Genomic DNA, 15,889 nt, shown 5'->3' on the forward strand with positions numbered 1-15,889 from the left:
GTTGCAGACACCTTAACAAAGGATCAAGAATGCTACATTCAGGATAACCAGTCAGTAATTTATTCATGCCCTAAGCCAACTGATAAACAGTTCCTCACGTCATGGCTAAAGGACCACTATTTCCAGCTCTTCAATCTACCCCTCTACATGTAAAATCATTAAATTCCCGGTGTTTTTACCTTCTGGAGGTAACACTATGCCACCTCAGCAAGATTAAAGAAAGAACAAAAAATGCTTGACCTGCCCATAGGTGAGGATGATTCTGCTACCACAGCTATTATAAGCATATTTCAATAAACCTGCTACATATGATGTACTACAATTAAGCAGCATTATAGGAATCATAAAATCATGGAATAATTAAGACTGGAGACCTCTAGAGATCACCTAGTCAAACCTCCTGCCTTAAAGTAGACCTAATTTCAAAGTCACGTCAGGTTGCTCAGGACCTTGTCTTGTTGACTTTTGAATATTTTCAAGGCTGTTTATGACAGGCCACTGTGCCAATATTATTCCAGTTTTAGTGTAATTTTTTTCTCCTTGTATTTATTTGGAATTTGCCTTGTTGCAGCTTGTGGATGCTGACTCCACCATGCTCCTCTGAGAAAAGCCTGTCTCCGTCTTCTCTAACCCTTCTGGAGATAGAAGACTGCTAGAAGCTACTCTTCAGTCTTTGCTTTTCCAGGCTGGGCAAACCCAGCTCCCTCAGACTCTTCTCATAAGATTTTTCTTTTCTAACAACTAGGACACTAGTGGGTGGGTGCTTATCTGCCTCCCACTCCTTGCAAAGGAGAAAACTCAGGCTTTGGGATTTTTTAATTTTAGTTCCTATAGAAAAAAAGCACACACACACACCATCTTCCCATACACACACAGGCATACTTGGTATTTGTTCTAGGGGATGAGGACAGGGCAAAAACTTGTCTAATGGTCGATCCAACAAGTCCTTTCCATCTCCCTTGTCACACTTCAGAATTACTTTTGGCCTGTGGCAGGAAAAGAACAGGGACAAGCCCCAATCTCTACTGGGTGCCTACATTTGCCAGGGAAGAGACAAGTTTTAAAAATCCATACAGTAGTTAAAGATCTCTTCTTTGAAGAAAGGCCTTAATTAAGCCAGATAACAGGCTGTCATTAAAAGAAATGCCATCAGGCACCTCACTTATTCAGGCAGCCCAGGTGCAAACTTTTGTTGGCTTTCAGAGAGGCAGCAATACCCCCATGGTCCTGTAAATGAGCACTACTGCACGCAGATGCCTTAGCATGTGCACAGCTTGGGAGGCAATCATTTGATGTCACATAACCAGCCCTCCCATGGCTGGTTTTCATGGACCAATGTTTCTCTCAGCAGAACAAGAAAAAAAATAATTGTTCGGATCCTTTTTTTTTTCAACCAACAGACATAAAAAGAACAAACAAATAAAATCTACTATCATAACCCAGAAAGGAGACGCCAATATTTCCTTCCTCTCACAGGAAAAAGATCAGAAACACCTGGTGATCCAGCCTATTGCATTATGCATACGTTGCTACACTTGTTTAGTGCTTCAATAGCAACAATGAAATTAAAACAGAAAAAAGCCTGGCCTACCATTCTGTTATTTCTTCCTAATGGTAGAAATCTTCTACTCTTTATATGGCTAATCACATTTCACCACTTCAGTGCTGGAAAAGTTCACCTCACCATCCATATGCAGCCAGGGACAGCCCCTGCTTCTCGGCTCCTACCACCACACTCAGCCCATCAGCACTTGAAACATCAGCCAAATTAAGAGAGGGACAGTTGCCTTTCACAGCTTACTCCTACATTTTTCCCCCTTTGTGGGTCTGGGAAAGAACGGATGCACTCGCATCTAGCTGCTTTGGAGTCTGGCAAAGCAGTTAGTCAGTTGAGATATCTGACATGTTTTTTTTATTTAGAATCATTGTGTGGGTGGAAATAAATTAACAATTCTGAAGCACTAAAGAGTAAGAAAACAAAATTTCAGATTTATGTTTAAATTTCTCCTGTTTGCATTATTTCTGCAAAGAAATAAAAGTGCTGTAAAAACTAACTTTATCTTACCTGGGGTTTTACGCAAATTTCATATTCACCCCCCCCAAACAACAGCAACCCACGTGTTGTCCTGTTTATTGTAGAAATAAGACTGATTTAGTAAAACCAACTGAACCTTTAAACCCATAAGAATATCACAGTACAAACATACAAGAAATATTATACCTTCTCAAGTAACATTTCTAAATACAATGTAATTTGATTTCAGAACTATTAATGTAGTTTTTCCTGTAATTTCCAACTGAGGGCATCATAAAATACCTTCAGGGATAGCCCTGGCTAATTCCCAGTGCTATTGAAGTTGTTTGGCAATATGTGGACAGTACTTCTGGAATTTCATATCTGACTGGCAGAATGTAACAAATTAAGAAACAGAAAAGACATCCCTCATCAAAACTTAACCCAAGCGTCCATTACTAGACCTGATCTCCAGACTCAGGTTTCAGAAGACAGTTTCATATAACTTTATTTAAATAAATATACTATTTATATATTTGCAGGCTAGCACTTCAAAGCATGTATTGCCTAAATCTTCTTTGAATTAGTCCTTTGCATCTGCTATTATACTTCAAAGAAATTACTTCAATTAATTATGTCTTCCCACAGGTTTGGATACAGCCCTTAATATATTTCATTACCTTTCCTCATGGACTGCATGGCAAATAGATGACTAATAAAAGTACAAAAACAAAGAAATTATTAAGCAAGTACATTACAGATACATAACAATACTACATTTATTATGCTAATAAAATTATTATCAGTCTTCAATCACCTAAATGGAATATTAGGAGGGAACTTTTCACACAAGATCAGCAAAACTTGGCTTATTCTCTGAAGTTATTAATACCTTTCTCACCTGATTTATAAATAGCTTTAAATTCCTGAAATGAAACAAGCCTATTAAAGCACAAAAATAGTTTATACTTTTTATTCAACAGTATATTAAAGAACATCATCTAGGCAGTGAGTTGATTACCAATTCCATTCCTCTGTGCTCTGCTTGTCTAGTAGTCACAGATGCATGTAACATAGCTCTATCCTTTCTAGTCATCTGGAATATCATACCCATGATTCAATACGGATCTTATAATCTCACTTTTTTTCCAACTACAGATGGTAGGAAAGATGAGGTAAAGCAGTGGTAGTCCTATGTAAGTAAAGCAATTCTTCTAATTTAATTTGGATGAGAAGGTCTCAAGTATTGACTTGAAAAATAAAGCATAACTCATTTACATAGAATTGTTAGTGAGTGTTTTGAACCGCGGTTAAAACAACCATATGTCCACTAGATCAATGTTATCATACCATTGCTGGTCCAAGCAATGAGATAACCTTTAAAGGTCCTTTCCAACCCAAATCATTCTACAAATCTATGAAAACAGCAATTTTTTGTTGTTAGTAATGAAATACTGATAAACTATATAATTACTTACAACTGATAAAGTGCACAGCTGTTTATGGAAAACTGTACTGAGTGAAGAAACATATGACTGGTCACCACACACCTCAGGCTGCTAGAGCCATACACCTTGAAGACTGAAGAAAAATTTCAAAACTCAAAAATAAATGTTTCCTCCCAGTAAATATTTTTAAAATCAATTGGATATTCAGGTTTTTATTATACTTTAGTTACACACACACCCCCCAAGTAGAATTCCCACTGTTTTACGTAAACTACTAATGAGTTTTCCATTTTCCTTCTTACAGAGAAGTTTATTTCCATAAATGGATTACATTTTCCCATAAATTGCTTTAGAACACTGTCATGCAATGCCTCACAAGACACTTTACAAATACAACAGCAGCAGTTTAATGGTGCCATTAGCAAATCATGACAAGCCATGGTACCTTGCCTTGAAGCCCAAAATGAAATTCAACTTTCTGGTCTTATTCACAAAGGGCTGAGGACTTCGCTTTGAGAGCAAGATTTGGCAAACAGAAAAAAATAAAAAGGAGCAAGTCTGTAAAATTCAGTTTTCAGTGTCACTGATAATGTTTTCCTGCAGATTTTGAAGCTAAAAAGCAGCTACAATCCATTTCCACACGTCTGTGATCTGCACGATACCTGCCTTTTGGGGGATGCACTTTTCACTGTGCAATTGTTCCTTATTGCAATGGCCGCAGGCAGATATGAAACTGATGATCAGAGGTAAAAGGTAAAATGGAAGTCTGTAGGTCTAACAGCTCTTGCAGTTTGCTTTCAGAACAAGTACACCAAAGTCAGATTCTCTCACTGGAATCAATGAATGGTGAGTAGCAATAAGGTCTTATGCAAGACCTCAGTGGGGAAAAAAGCACAGTCAATCTTCCGGCTAATTCGTAAGTGCCATCAAGCATAACATTGGTTTTAGCAAATACTGAAAGCTGAATTTTCAGAAACATTCATTTTCCAACCCTCACCTGAAATACGAGGCACACCAAGAGCCAAGAAAAGCTATGCAAGCAAAGCTTTAACAAAATGCCAGATGAGCTTTACCTCACGTACCTCAAAAGCACAAACACCCCTAGGAGACAGCAGATGAACAGACACACCACATTCTAGAAGCACGGTCAAACTTGTTTTACTAAATACCATTGGTATTCCAACAGGAAACAAGATATCTTCAGAGGCCAGCAAGATGCAAGACCACAAGCAATTTTAATATCCTTTTTTCATTAGACATTCAGTACCACTCTTTCAATAAAGACCAATTACAGTGCAGTCACTGTTGTATCTTGCTCTCATAGGATCCAACAAGAGAAATTTTGGCCAGTCTTATTTGGCCACATTATACAACAAAGTAAAGTGGATTTTGAATGGCTTCTTCAAGATCTCTGATGTACAATTATGGGTAATCATTCTTTTAATTTAAAAAATTTGGCAGTAGGACAGAGTGACAGAATTCTATAATCTTCAGAAATAGGAAGCAAAAAAGAACCAAAAACATTTGAGGGATATAGATGTATATACACTCATATAATGAATAAGACACCACACCTGAAGAAATAAAGGGCCTAAAAGCATAAATCCAACAGACACAGTCACTAACTGTCTATTGGCTGTTTGAGTGCAATTACTATCTAGAATGATAGCATTAGTGCTCTTAGAATACACTACTGCTTCCTAAATAATTCAGACTTACCTAGAGGCAAATGTAGAGCTTTAGCAATGCAAATATTTGGTGGTACCTGGAGTTTGTGCAGGACTGTGGGTGAGGAGGTAGTGTCATATACAGACAGGGAGATGGCCCCACCGTGTTGTTTAAAGGTTGCAAAGCTAGATAGCATGCAGCCAGCTCAGCTGGTCATAGCTGGGAAAGGTTATAGAGGTATCTACAAGGCCAGGACACACAATCTCTGTCAGGACTAGATGAAGCATTCTAGGCACACTAAAACTACATTCCAGTACTCAGAAGGCACCAATTTAATACGACTGGACAAAGGGACTTGTCACCTCTCTAATTCAGAGTCATCAGGCCTGCACATAACAAAGCTGCACTTGTGCTTCAGAACTTCCTATATAGCTTCTTTTTCCATTTAAACAGTGGCTAGATCCAGGCTAGGCTTATTGCCCATACATTGGCAAGCAGTCTCCTGCTGAAGGGCAAACAATTAACAGTATGGGCTGCTACTACTGCTGCAGGAAGTTTTTTGGTATTTAGTATCCACATAAAGATTTCCTGACCCCTTGTAAGTTATCCTTATGCCTGCACCACCTCCTCAGCTGGGCCCAATGCAATCTCTGCAATACTCAGGGAACTAATTAATCTTTAAAATAACCCTCTGGAAAGCAAAAAGAGTTATTCTAACCCAGTTCCATTTTCTGCTTATGTTACCACAGCCCCACGTACAGCTATGCTGGCACAACAGAGGGGAAAGTGAGTAGCTGTAGGTGGATCATCAGAGGTGCCAGTCTCCGAAGCCAAAGCTACAGTAAGGAAAGGGCAAGAGGCTCTGCTCTCTGGGACAGTGACCACCCGTTGAGTATCTGGCTCTTGGATTACGCATTTGGCTCTGGGATCTGGGTCTATTCTTGTGGTTAAAGCAGTGGTTGCAGACAAGGAGACGGAGTCCCTATATTTAGTATTCTCAAGAGGAAGCGTGGTTAGATGGTGGAAGCTTCTATGGCATTTCCAGGTCCTTGGTTCTCTGGTTTCATCTGAAGTGACCTGGTAAAACCACTAAGATACCTTAACTGGTTTAATGAAATATGAGTGGGCAAGTGGCAGTGAACACAAAGGAAAAACCTAGTATGAATTGCATTTCATAATAAGAGTTGAGAACTGCACAGACAGACTGCCAGATTTCAATAACAGGTACAGTGCAGTTAGTGCTGGCTGAGAGAAAGTGCATACCAAGGTAAGGAAAAAGTGTTCCTAAAGATGACATTTCTTATATCTTGTTTGGAATGTTCAGTGACTCTTTTCCCATTTCCCTACCCAAGAAAAACATTTAGTAGGGTAAAACTAATTTTTCTGTAAAAATACTTGTATGCCCTGTGGAAGGAAATGAAAAAAAGAAGAGGAATAAAGACACATGCAGAGACAGCTGTCTGAAATCCTCTCATTAATCATATGGAAAAAAAGTTACAAAAGTTTTTCTTTTGGCAAATCTTCCATATCCCAATTACAAAGGATGTGTCTTCAACCATTTTTTTTTCCCACATTACACATTCCACAGCTCCCAACAATCCCACAGGAGAATGAGTCAGTCTCATTCTCCATTCTGATTTTTTAAATGCAAAGGTGGGGTTTTTTTGTCTCTGCATAAGAAGCACTAATAGAAAGCTCTCTTCTGCTAATAGTTAATTATTACCTGACTAGCTTGCCACAGACAAATGCACACACAGGAAAATTACAATAGATCAACTGATGCACAGTAACTTGTAAATAACTTATTCATGTGGCTGAGAGGGCTAAGCTAGAAAAGTTTAGTAAAACTATAATGAATTTTAATAATTACATAAGCCCCTGTGTGGACACATGTAAACTGGAATTAAAATCTTTATGCTTCTGCTAAATTAGAACAAATGAAACTGTACAGGAACTTTATTCTAGTGTAACTACATCCAACAGCAGAGCTTAACACATTAGAACATGAAAGCCTTCCAGCCTTTTTGAGTTTATCCAAAAAATAAAGTTACTTCCACTCATGAAGAAGGGCCAGATCTTAGGAATTTAGAGGAGTACATACTTAAACCACAAGCACATAAGTTCGTAATCTAATGTAAAATAATAATAATTATTCAAAGTACACCACGTGGTGTTCTACTGGCCTCAATGGGTTTGTAATAATACCAATACGTATATTACAGAGCTAATAAATACATATTTCTATTTCTTAATTGTAGTATCATCCCATCATTCCAAGAAGAAAATTATGTTCAAATCTGAGTAAACAATACATTTGGAAGAAAGTGAAAACTGATGATTAACAAAAGGTTGTGAAACTTGCAATAAAAAAATAAAAAGAGGTGGTATTTTGTTTCTGGCTTTTCCTATTTAGAATTAAAACATCAAACCTCATGGAATGACATCTCACGTTGTTACATGCTTAGGATGGCATCCCCTTTGCCAAAGACATGGCAAACTTTGCTAATTTGCTAATAGTGAGATTATATATAATTTTAAGGAAAGTAATTTTAGAAAGAGACAGAAGATACCTAATCCTACACCAACCAACATGCAAGAAATGCATCATTAGAAGAGACAGGATCTATAAATAATTAATTCTGTATTTCTTCTGAACAAATTGTTATTCCCATGAAATAAAAATGTTTTTCTGATTACTTCCAACTGCTCCACACCTGCACCTTACCTGCCTAGGCTAGCATTCCACTACCTATTGTTAATGCAAATTGCTGCAAAATGTACCTTTCACAAGAAGTTTCTGCTTCATTTAATTATTAGTAAGTGTGGTGCTTCCATGTTAATTTTGAAATGTCGCACATACTATATAGATACACAAGAACTGCTTAATAGGACTGTGTTCAGACAACACAAGCCATTGCTCCTGAACAGCATCGCTTCCAAGATTTCATGTCCCAAACTCTTTCATTTCAGTTCCTGCCTCACCTTTGTTCTTCTCAATAGTAAAGATGAAAAAGAATACCCAGCATTGTATTTTCTCCAATTTCAGATATATAAATTGAGATTTACCCTATCACAGGTGTTCCTGCTAAAATGATCAGAAGCAAAGTAACTGTCATTATTTTAAATCCAAACCCCATTTATATAAATTTTGTATTGAAAACATAATTCCAGTTGGTTGAGTGATTTTTAAAAAATAAAGGAGTATAGTATACCTGTAAAGCTCCTAAAAAGTATATCAACACACTGGTATATCTTACTTGATAAAACTTGTGACACTACTATCAAAAGCATGTTTGTAACGGTGTAAAGGCAATATTTGCATAAATATTGGGTATTCTTGAAGGGGAGGGGGAGTGCAGAGAATATTCAGTTTAGTATTTAACATTTTTTGAGATGGCATACAGCAATTCATACATCATCCAGCTATGTTTTATTCTGTCCTCAGACTCAGGAACACAACATACATTACAGTCATGCACTGTAATTTTTTCCAAGTTACTGTTCTGGAGAAACGAATGAACCCACTGGAAAAGAGGTGGTCTTTCTTATATCAAGCAGTGCATGGGTTATTTACAAGAACCACCACACAAAATGCAGTAGATGCAGTTTTTCCTTCAACAGGAATAGCAAATTCATCCCGCATGAGTATTTGACGCTGACAACAGTGAAACAACTGCTTCCTCGGCTTTAAGAGATGACAGGGCCCAAGGAAGAGTTTTGCCTTATTCCTTGGGAACACATCCAATAAATAGAGCTGTCTTTACCCACCTTGTTTAAAAACACCTAGAAAAATCAATACTTCCTAGCTCTTGGAGATCTCTCAGAGAGGTCTCAAATAGTGGCAAGATAAAATATACCTCTACATCTTCTTTGTTATGTATGTGCACACTTCTAACCTTCTGTGCTATGAATCAGACCATGGATGGAGAGCAACTGATAGGCAGAAGAAAGTGTTGGGAAAGTGTCATGAATAACTACAAAATCAATTATCAGTTCAACATCTAAAAGTCAAACTAAAAATGTAAAATAAATTTACAATCAATATTTTTTCTTGTATAAAATCGCTATATATTTTATGATAAAAGTCGTTCAGGGGAGGAGATTGGTCTAAAAATTATATTAATCCGATAACCATCAGGAAGACAAAGAAATTCACCTTCCATTCCATGTGTGAGCATTTGACCTTTCCTTTCCTAACAAATACATAGAAAACTTACTTTTTCCTCCTCCTTTAACCTACACACAAAAAATCCCTCCTAAAAAAAAGTCAGCCTGCTACATACATATTACTTCCCTGGGAAAAGATCAAAGAAGAAACCCTGGACAGATCACCATGTCCAGTACTACATTTCTGGAAGGTGCACAGATACCGCTGGAATGAAATATTGCAAAGGAACAGAAAAAGCGGTGAAAGCTCTGCCTTTTCAAATTAACTGTACAGATGCCGTGATAGTTGTGACTAAAACCTAAAACATAAAATACAAACCAAGATCTTTCAAGCTACATTTCAGATCCCCTTAAATTAATCACAAATGTTTAGTTACTGTCACAAAACAAGATATGTTTTCCTTTTGGCTGCTGTTTCACTAGAAATCAGTAAGAGCACATCTGTCCTATATCTCAAGGGGTTTGGTACATTACGTCAAAGTATAAGAATTTGCTGCTTCCTATGATGTTTTATGTCACACTAAGACATGCCAAGTTATCTGGCATTCATGACATGTCAAAAGGAAAACTGAAAAAATTAACAAGGCATAAACCACTGAAACTCTCACACAAGTGCTAATTTTTTTAGAAGTTTAGCTTTAATATGCAATTCCATACCTGTGACAATGTGCACAACAATTCTGTATCCCTGAAGGGGAAGAGGGGAGCCTAAACATCTGGAAGACACATGTTTCATTGCTTAAAGATGTACTGCAGTACAAAAACCTTTCCCCCATTACTGCTTTATCACATAACTACTTAAATGTAGAACTCTAAGTATGAGACAGGTCCTCCTAATTTCATGCTGGTTTTGCAGTTTTAGTTTTAACACCTCTAATGAATTCAGATAGGAAACTCCAGTTTTAAACTAACTGAAGTGTGCTTACACTGGAGATTGCCTCGGTTTAGCTATATGGGCATCAAAATCAAATTCATTCAACCAAAGCAAGTCCTCTTATAGGACTAGACTGACTAGGCTGCCACCTCCTTCTGCTTGGGAGGGGGCTAATGTATTATCTTTAAAGTATAATTAGTTTAAGATCGTTGCAAGTGAGAATGAAAAGTGTCTTTATACTTCTTAGAATTAGAAAAATCAACTGTAGCGAATAAAGATGGAGTGATCGAACAAGAAACCCTGCTTACTGCCTCAGTAATGCTGATTCTTCTCTGTAACTCCTTGTTGTATCCACCTATTACTTTCCAACTCATTTGTGCATACATCATAAGCGGTACCTTTGCATATTTACACCTTCCATCCCTAGAGATACAACCACATACTCCTAGGAATGATTCCAGTCACAGTAGAAATACCACAGCCCACAAAACTGTTGATCATCAGGGTAGGACAGGCTGAGAAGACAGCTCGCATTACAGTGAACCTACAGCAAATTTAGATATTGCTGGGAAATGATCCATCACATGACATTCTCCCATGAGGAGGGGAGGTCACCTTTGTTCCTTTCCATAGGATCTCTCCATTTTTTGTCATGTCAAAGGAAAGAGTGCAGCATGAGAATCAAACAGGATCTAAGTACGTTTCTCAGCAAGGAAAACAGATGGATGCCATACATAAACATTGCTGCAGTCAATTTAACAGTCAAGGCAGTATGTGAATTATCTTGGACCTGATTCAAGCAGGATATAGAGGTCACCTCTGTGGAAGGCCCTGCATCCTGCAAATCCCTAGCAGTGAATGGAATTATGGTGAGACAAAGCCTACTCTGCAAAACAGAAATGGAACAAGTAATGTGCTTCTGATGGTGCAGAAACTTGGGAGGAAATATCTACAATCTTCATCATGTAAATAGGGGTTAAAAAATACATCTAATAATTAAATATCCAAAATTACAAACATCTGAACACCAGGACCAGATCCTTTTAGACCTTTTGCCTCTCCCCTCTGAACAGCTACTTGCCAGGCTGGAAAATTTAATATAATGAGATCAGCTTTGCTATTTTAGTCTCAAAAGTGCAGATGGAACATATGTCTGTAGATAGTAATGTTATCTGTATTACTGCAGTGTCTGAAGACCCCCATCAGACGCAGGCCATTGAACACTCAGAGAAAACTCTCAAAGAAAATTCCTACCAAAAACAGTTTACCATGTAAACTAAGGGGAAAACACAACCTATGAATTTAATTAAAACATTTGAGATAACCACAGGGAGGAAACATGCAAAACAATCATAAGTAAACATACAGGTATGGTCAACTTTGACTGCGTCCTGCAGAAAACTGTTACAAGCATGTGCTGAAGAGTTTTGTTTGGTTGAAACCTGTAAGTTACATTTTACAAAACAATATTTTCGATCTTTGAATTAAATAAAAAAAAAATATTAAAGAAACTACAATTTTGGTTGGCCACCTGCTTACTCTAAGGGAAGAACTCACAATCAGCTATGATAATAATAACATCGCCTCACATTGTACAAATACTATTTAAACCACAGAATTTCACTGAATGTTTCAACTCACTTGTGATCTCTGCTGGTAGAAGGTCATGTCCAGCCTATAGGCACATGAAATCTCTTTTGTTCACTGCACAGTAAATACACTGCACACAAGGTAGAAGGAAACCTCTTTCTAGGTTCCACACTTAGCCCGCACTGTATAGGCCCATCACACATGGCGTTTTTTAATTACATTCTACCACATTAAGCCTACAAAATTAAAATTGTACTACGATAACAACATAGTCCACCTCCATCAGCTTCATCAAAACCTCCATTTAAAAAGAAGAGTTTGTAAACCAGGGAAGGCATAATCCCCTACAAACTGCAGCATGTGTGAACTAAGGTACCTGTTCTATTTGCTTTAAAATATCATGGTCCAGTCCTCCGTGGGGGACATCAATATGTTATGGAGTATCATTATCATTCATGTTGTATTTATTGTAAGATGACAGATACATTGCAGTATCATTTTTCAATTACGCGAAAAGTAGCGCTTCTTTGAAGTAATTTATTAAATAACATCTGTCATTATTTTAAAGTGTCAGTGGCTGATACAGTGGAAATTAGAGAGTTCAAAATCTTTATGGATAATAGTGACTACATAAATAGTAATCACTCTGTTAATCTAGTAATCAGCAAGGTGGTATGTAGCTACCATAGTAACAAGCATAAGAACAACTGTTTGCTTCCAAGAAATGCATACACTTCCCTCAGTTATTCTGCCACAATTTTTAAAGGCCCGATGGAAAAAATAAAAATATATCCTGCCTCTTAGAACTCGCCTCTTTCTCTGCATTTCCTCAACAGAAAAGACAATTCCTCAGAAGAAGTTTCACTGGTTTTAAAAAGAATGTCCCACTACTGACTGGGAAGCAAAGTTTCTGGTCCCATGATCAGTGACAGCTCTGCCAATGTTACCTAGGGAGAGCACACAACACCACAGAGACAGCATACACTCTAGTAAGAATCACCTTCCCAAGCATTTCTACAAGGGCTACACACAGAGATTATTTTGTCCAGTAGTCATAGTAAAAGAAGGTCTTGTTTTCTAAAGGTTATACACTTTTTCTAATATGCTCTTAAGCACTGTAACTCACTCCAGTTCATTATTAATAGCCACCTTTGTTCTCTGCACTTCATAGACACCTCTATCCAATCTCATTTATACTAAACTCTCACACATACAGAACTCCAACATTCAGCAAGTCTCAATATCAGGGGGGATATAATTTAAAAATCTAGGAATGGAGGCAGGGCAAGACACAAGGCAGAGCCACAGAGGCACTCAGGGCTGAATTTGCAAGGACACAGTGGTTCTGGCTTCCCATTCACTGTGCCGCCACTTAGTTAAAATCTATACCTATAGCTCAAATTATTTTTTCTTTAATTACATTTCCACACAGGTTACTGACTGAATAAATGAGAAAGCAGAGACAAACCTAAGAGAAAGAAGGAGTGTGTAGCTAACAGGCTTATATTTGCAGGATGAAATTAGCCTAGTGTCAAATCAAAAAATATATATTATTCTGAATTTCCTTGCTATGGTAAAAGCTTGAGGAGTATATGTAGGCATTACATTAAAAAACTTATACACCATTAAGTAGCTTGATCTAGAAATTTAAATTACTCCTATGGGATGTCTGTCTGAAAAAGTCCATTGTGCCTCATGGCAAAGCTAATCTTCACATACCTGTTTCAATTTTTATTCTTGCACCTGCCTGCATTAAAAAGATTAAGAATTAAGGTGGCAGAGGGTTGTCTGTCAGAGAATACCAATTTATCTATTGATTTAATCATCAGAATTACAACCAAATGGAGCTCTAGGCCTGGGCAAAGGGAAGGTGTCTATTGTGTTACGATTTGGACTCTAAAAGAAAGTCATACTTGTGTTGGGCTGTATCACCAGGCTGTGCAGAGGAAATTACCGGGAGGCGGAAAGAGACACTGGAGTTTTCTTGTAAAAGAATATTATTTAACTGTTAGGGCCAGAGGGAAGATTTTGCATGTGATCTTTCCACATAGTCAAAAAAAAAAGAAAGCAATTCTGTTTTCTGGTCACTTGCAGATCCAAACTAAGTCATTCAGGGAATGTTTAAAAAGGAATGCATATGCTTATCTTTGTGAAGCCAGGCTCCATTCACAGAACTCATTTATCTTCATCCCAAGTCACAACTTCCAGCTGCACAGTGCTGTCTGCTTAAAGGAGTTTGCTACAATCTATCTCCAAGCAGAATCTGCTAGTTCAGGGAAGTTTCTGCACTTGAGGCAGGCTTTCCATATTTATTAATATAAACTGCCACAACCTACATGCTCACAAAAGAAAACTCAACAGCTGGGTACCACAGATCCGCTAGTGGGGAATGAATGAAAGGGGAAAACAGCACAGCAAAATAAGTTGTTTTTTAAATTGAACACCAAAAAAAAAAGTTATAAGAATTAGATACAAGGAAACACAGGAACGTTTATTATTTGAGGACCATTTTGAAGCTTTGCAATTTATCCATTTTGCTGATGTGCTGAAAGCAACTGCTATGAGAGGCCATCCCAAAGTTTGGGATAATCAAACCTTTGTTAGAAGATCAGACTGAAAATAACGAAGTGTTCACAGATCAGTTTTATTTACTGAAAGGAACAGAGTGCAAGTATTTCCAAAATACACACAGAAAGGAGCAAGGCAGATAGAAAATTAATCAGAAACAAGCCACTTTCAAGCCAGGCACAGGAGTTACTCCCTGCAAGTGACACACTGCAAGGAAACAAACGCTGTTTGTTCTCAACTGACTGCACTTCCGCCTCCTCCCCTTTCATTCAATACTTAGTGCTAGTGATGCTCCCTCCATCTCCGTGACAAGCTGGTTGCAAATACTTTTATCTCAGTGAGGAAAGCAGGCTGGAGAAAGCATATGATCAGATGGTAAGTTTATGCTTATATTTGCTGGTGTGAAGGGGAAAACCCTTTCTCAAATAGGTCACAATTAGCAAATGCAATTAAATATTAAGGATAATTGTGTGGAGCATGTGGATCTTGGATGAATTCAGCAGGGGAGCATGTGCTTAAGGAGCAAGTGGGACAGCTGTGTACATCTGCAACCTTTGCTTTAAAAGCAGTAAATGCTGCACGGTCAGAAAAAAGAGAACTTCCCCTGTTTTGTCCTTCATACTGGAAGTCCGTTGCTCAAATGCTATTGCTCCTGAAGGAATTCAGCTCCGACTAAGTCAGCTGAGACAAACCAGAGCCCCTCACCCCCCTCCTATTATTCGGTACACACTTCCCTTCCCGCTAGCTCACAGTTCTGACAATGCAGGGAAAGAGGAAAAGAATGGCTGAGGGAAGCAAAGCACAGCTGTACGTTGCAGAATCTCTCCATATTCATTTGCCAAACAAAGCCAGTATTCAAAAAGACAACGAAGATGCAATAGGACCATACCAAATCCATGCCTCTGAGCAGCAAGGGGCTCTCTAACAATGCATTCAAGCAACAGATAGAGATTTACCTTCAAAATGCAGGCCATGTTCTTTCTCTATCCTTCCTACCACAGAGCAGCAGGATTCTACTTTGTGAGCAGCAGTTCCAGTGTCAGGCAAAAGGCTGGTAGAGCTGCAGAACTGCTAGAGCCTACATTCCTGTAGATCCAAATAAGGGTACCACGCATCCAGGATCCGTTAGTCATATTAGTCTTTTTATGCCCCGTTTGTTCCACCCATCAGCTTCTACCACTGGCTGGGAGCCAGCCCAGTACCTCCCCTCTGTCACATGACCGAGTTTGATTCATGGCTCCAGCATGTATTTTTGTAAGCTCCAGGATGCTCTCGCGCAATACTATACGTACAAATGGCAATCTATACCTTGCAAATGTTTTGCAACGGTTGTAAATCAAGCTGCATGTTTATAATTAATCCCTGTGTGATTCTCCAAATGTTCTCAGGAGACAGTGGCTGACAGTTGGTTAGAAAAGTCCAAACTCTCTCTATTATTTGAACTCTAAAAAACCTTATGCTGCTTGCTAGTCTAAAGTATTGTTTTATGTTCAGCCCTTTTCATTGTTCAGCAGGCTTCCCTTTGTCTGAAGGCTGCAACTGCTTCCCTATGAGAGAGAA

At 38.2% G+C, this 15,889-nt stretch overlaps 1 protein-coding gene across 1 annotated transcript in view; it reads right to left on the reverse strand.

Moving 5' to 3' along the window:
* The window catches only part of ST6GALNAC3 (ST6 N-acetylgalactosaminide alpha-2,6-sialyltransferase 3), a 228,546-nt gene extending 213,015 nt beyond the window's left edge, over positions 1–15,531 (reverse strand). Inside the window, exon 1 of the mRNA XM_027802717.2 lies at positions 15,286–15,531. Within this exon, the coding sequence (XP_027658518.1) occupies positions 15,286–15,303 (18 nt within the window). The 5' untranslated portion in view covers positions 15,304–15,531. The remainder of the gene's footprint in view (positions 1–15,285) is intronic.
* Positions 15,532–15,889: the final 358 nt, after the last annotated feature.

Source organism: Falco cherrug, chromosome 12 (genome assembly GCF_023634085.1).
Source record: "Falco cherrug isolate bFalChe1 chromosome 12, bFalChe1.pri, whole genome shotgun sequence".
Lineage (NCBI taxonomy): Eukaryota > Metazoa > Chordata > Aves > Falconiformes > Falconidae > Falco > Falco cherrug.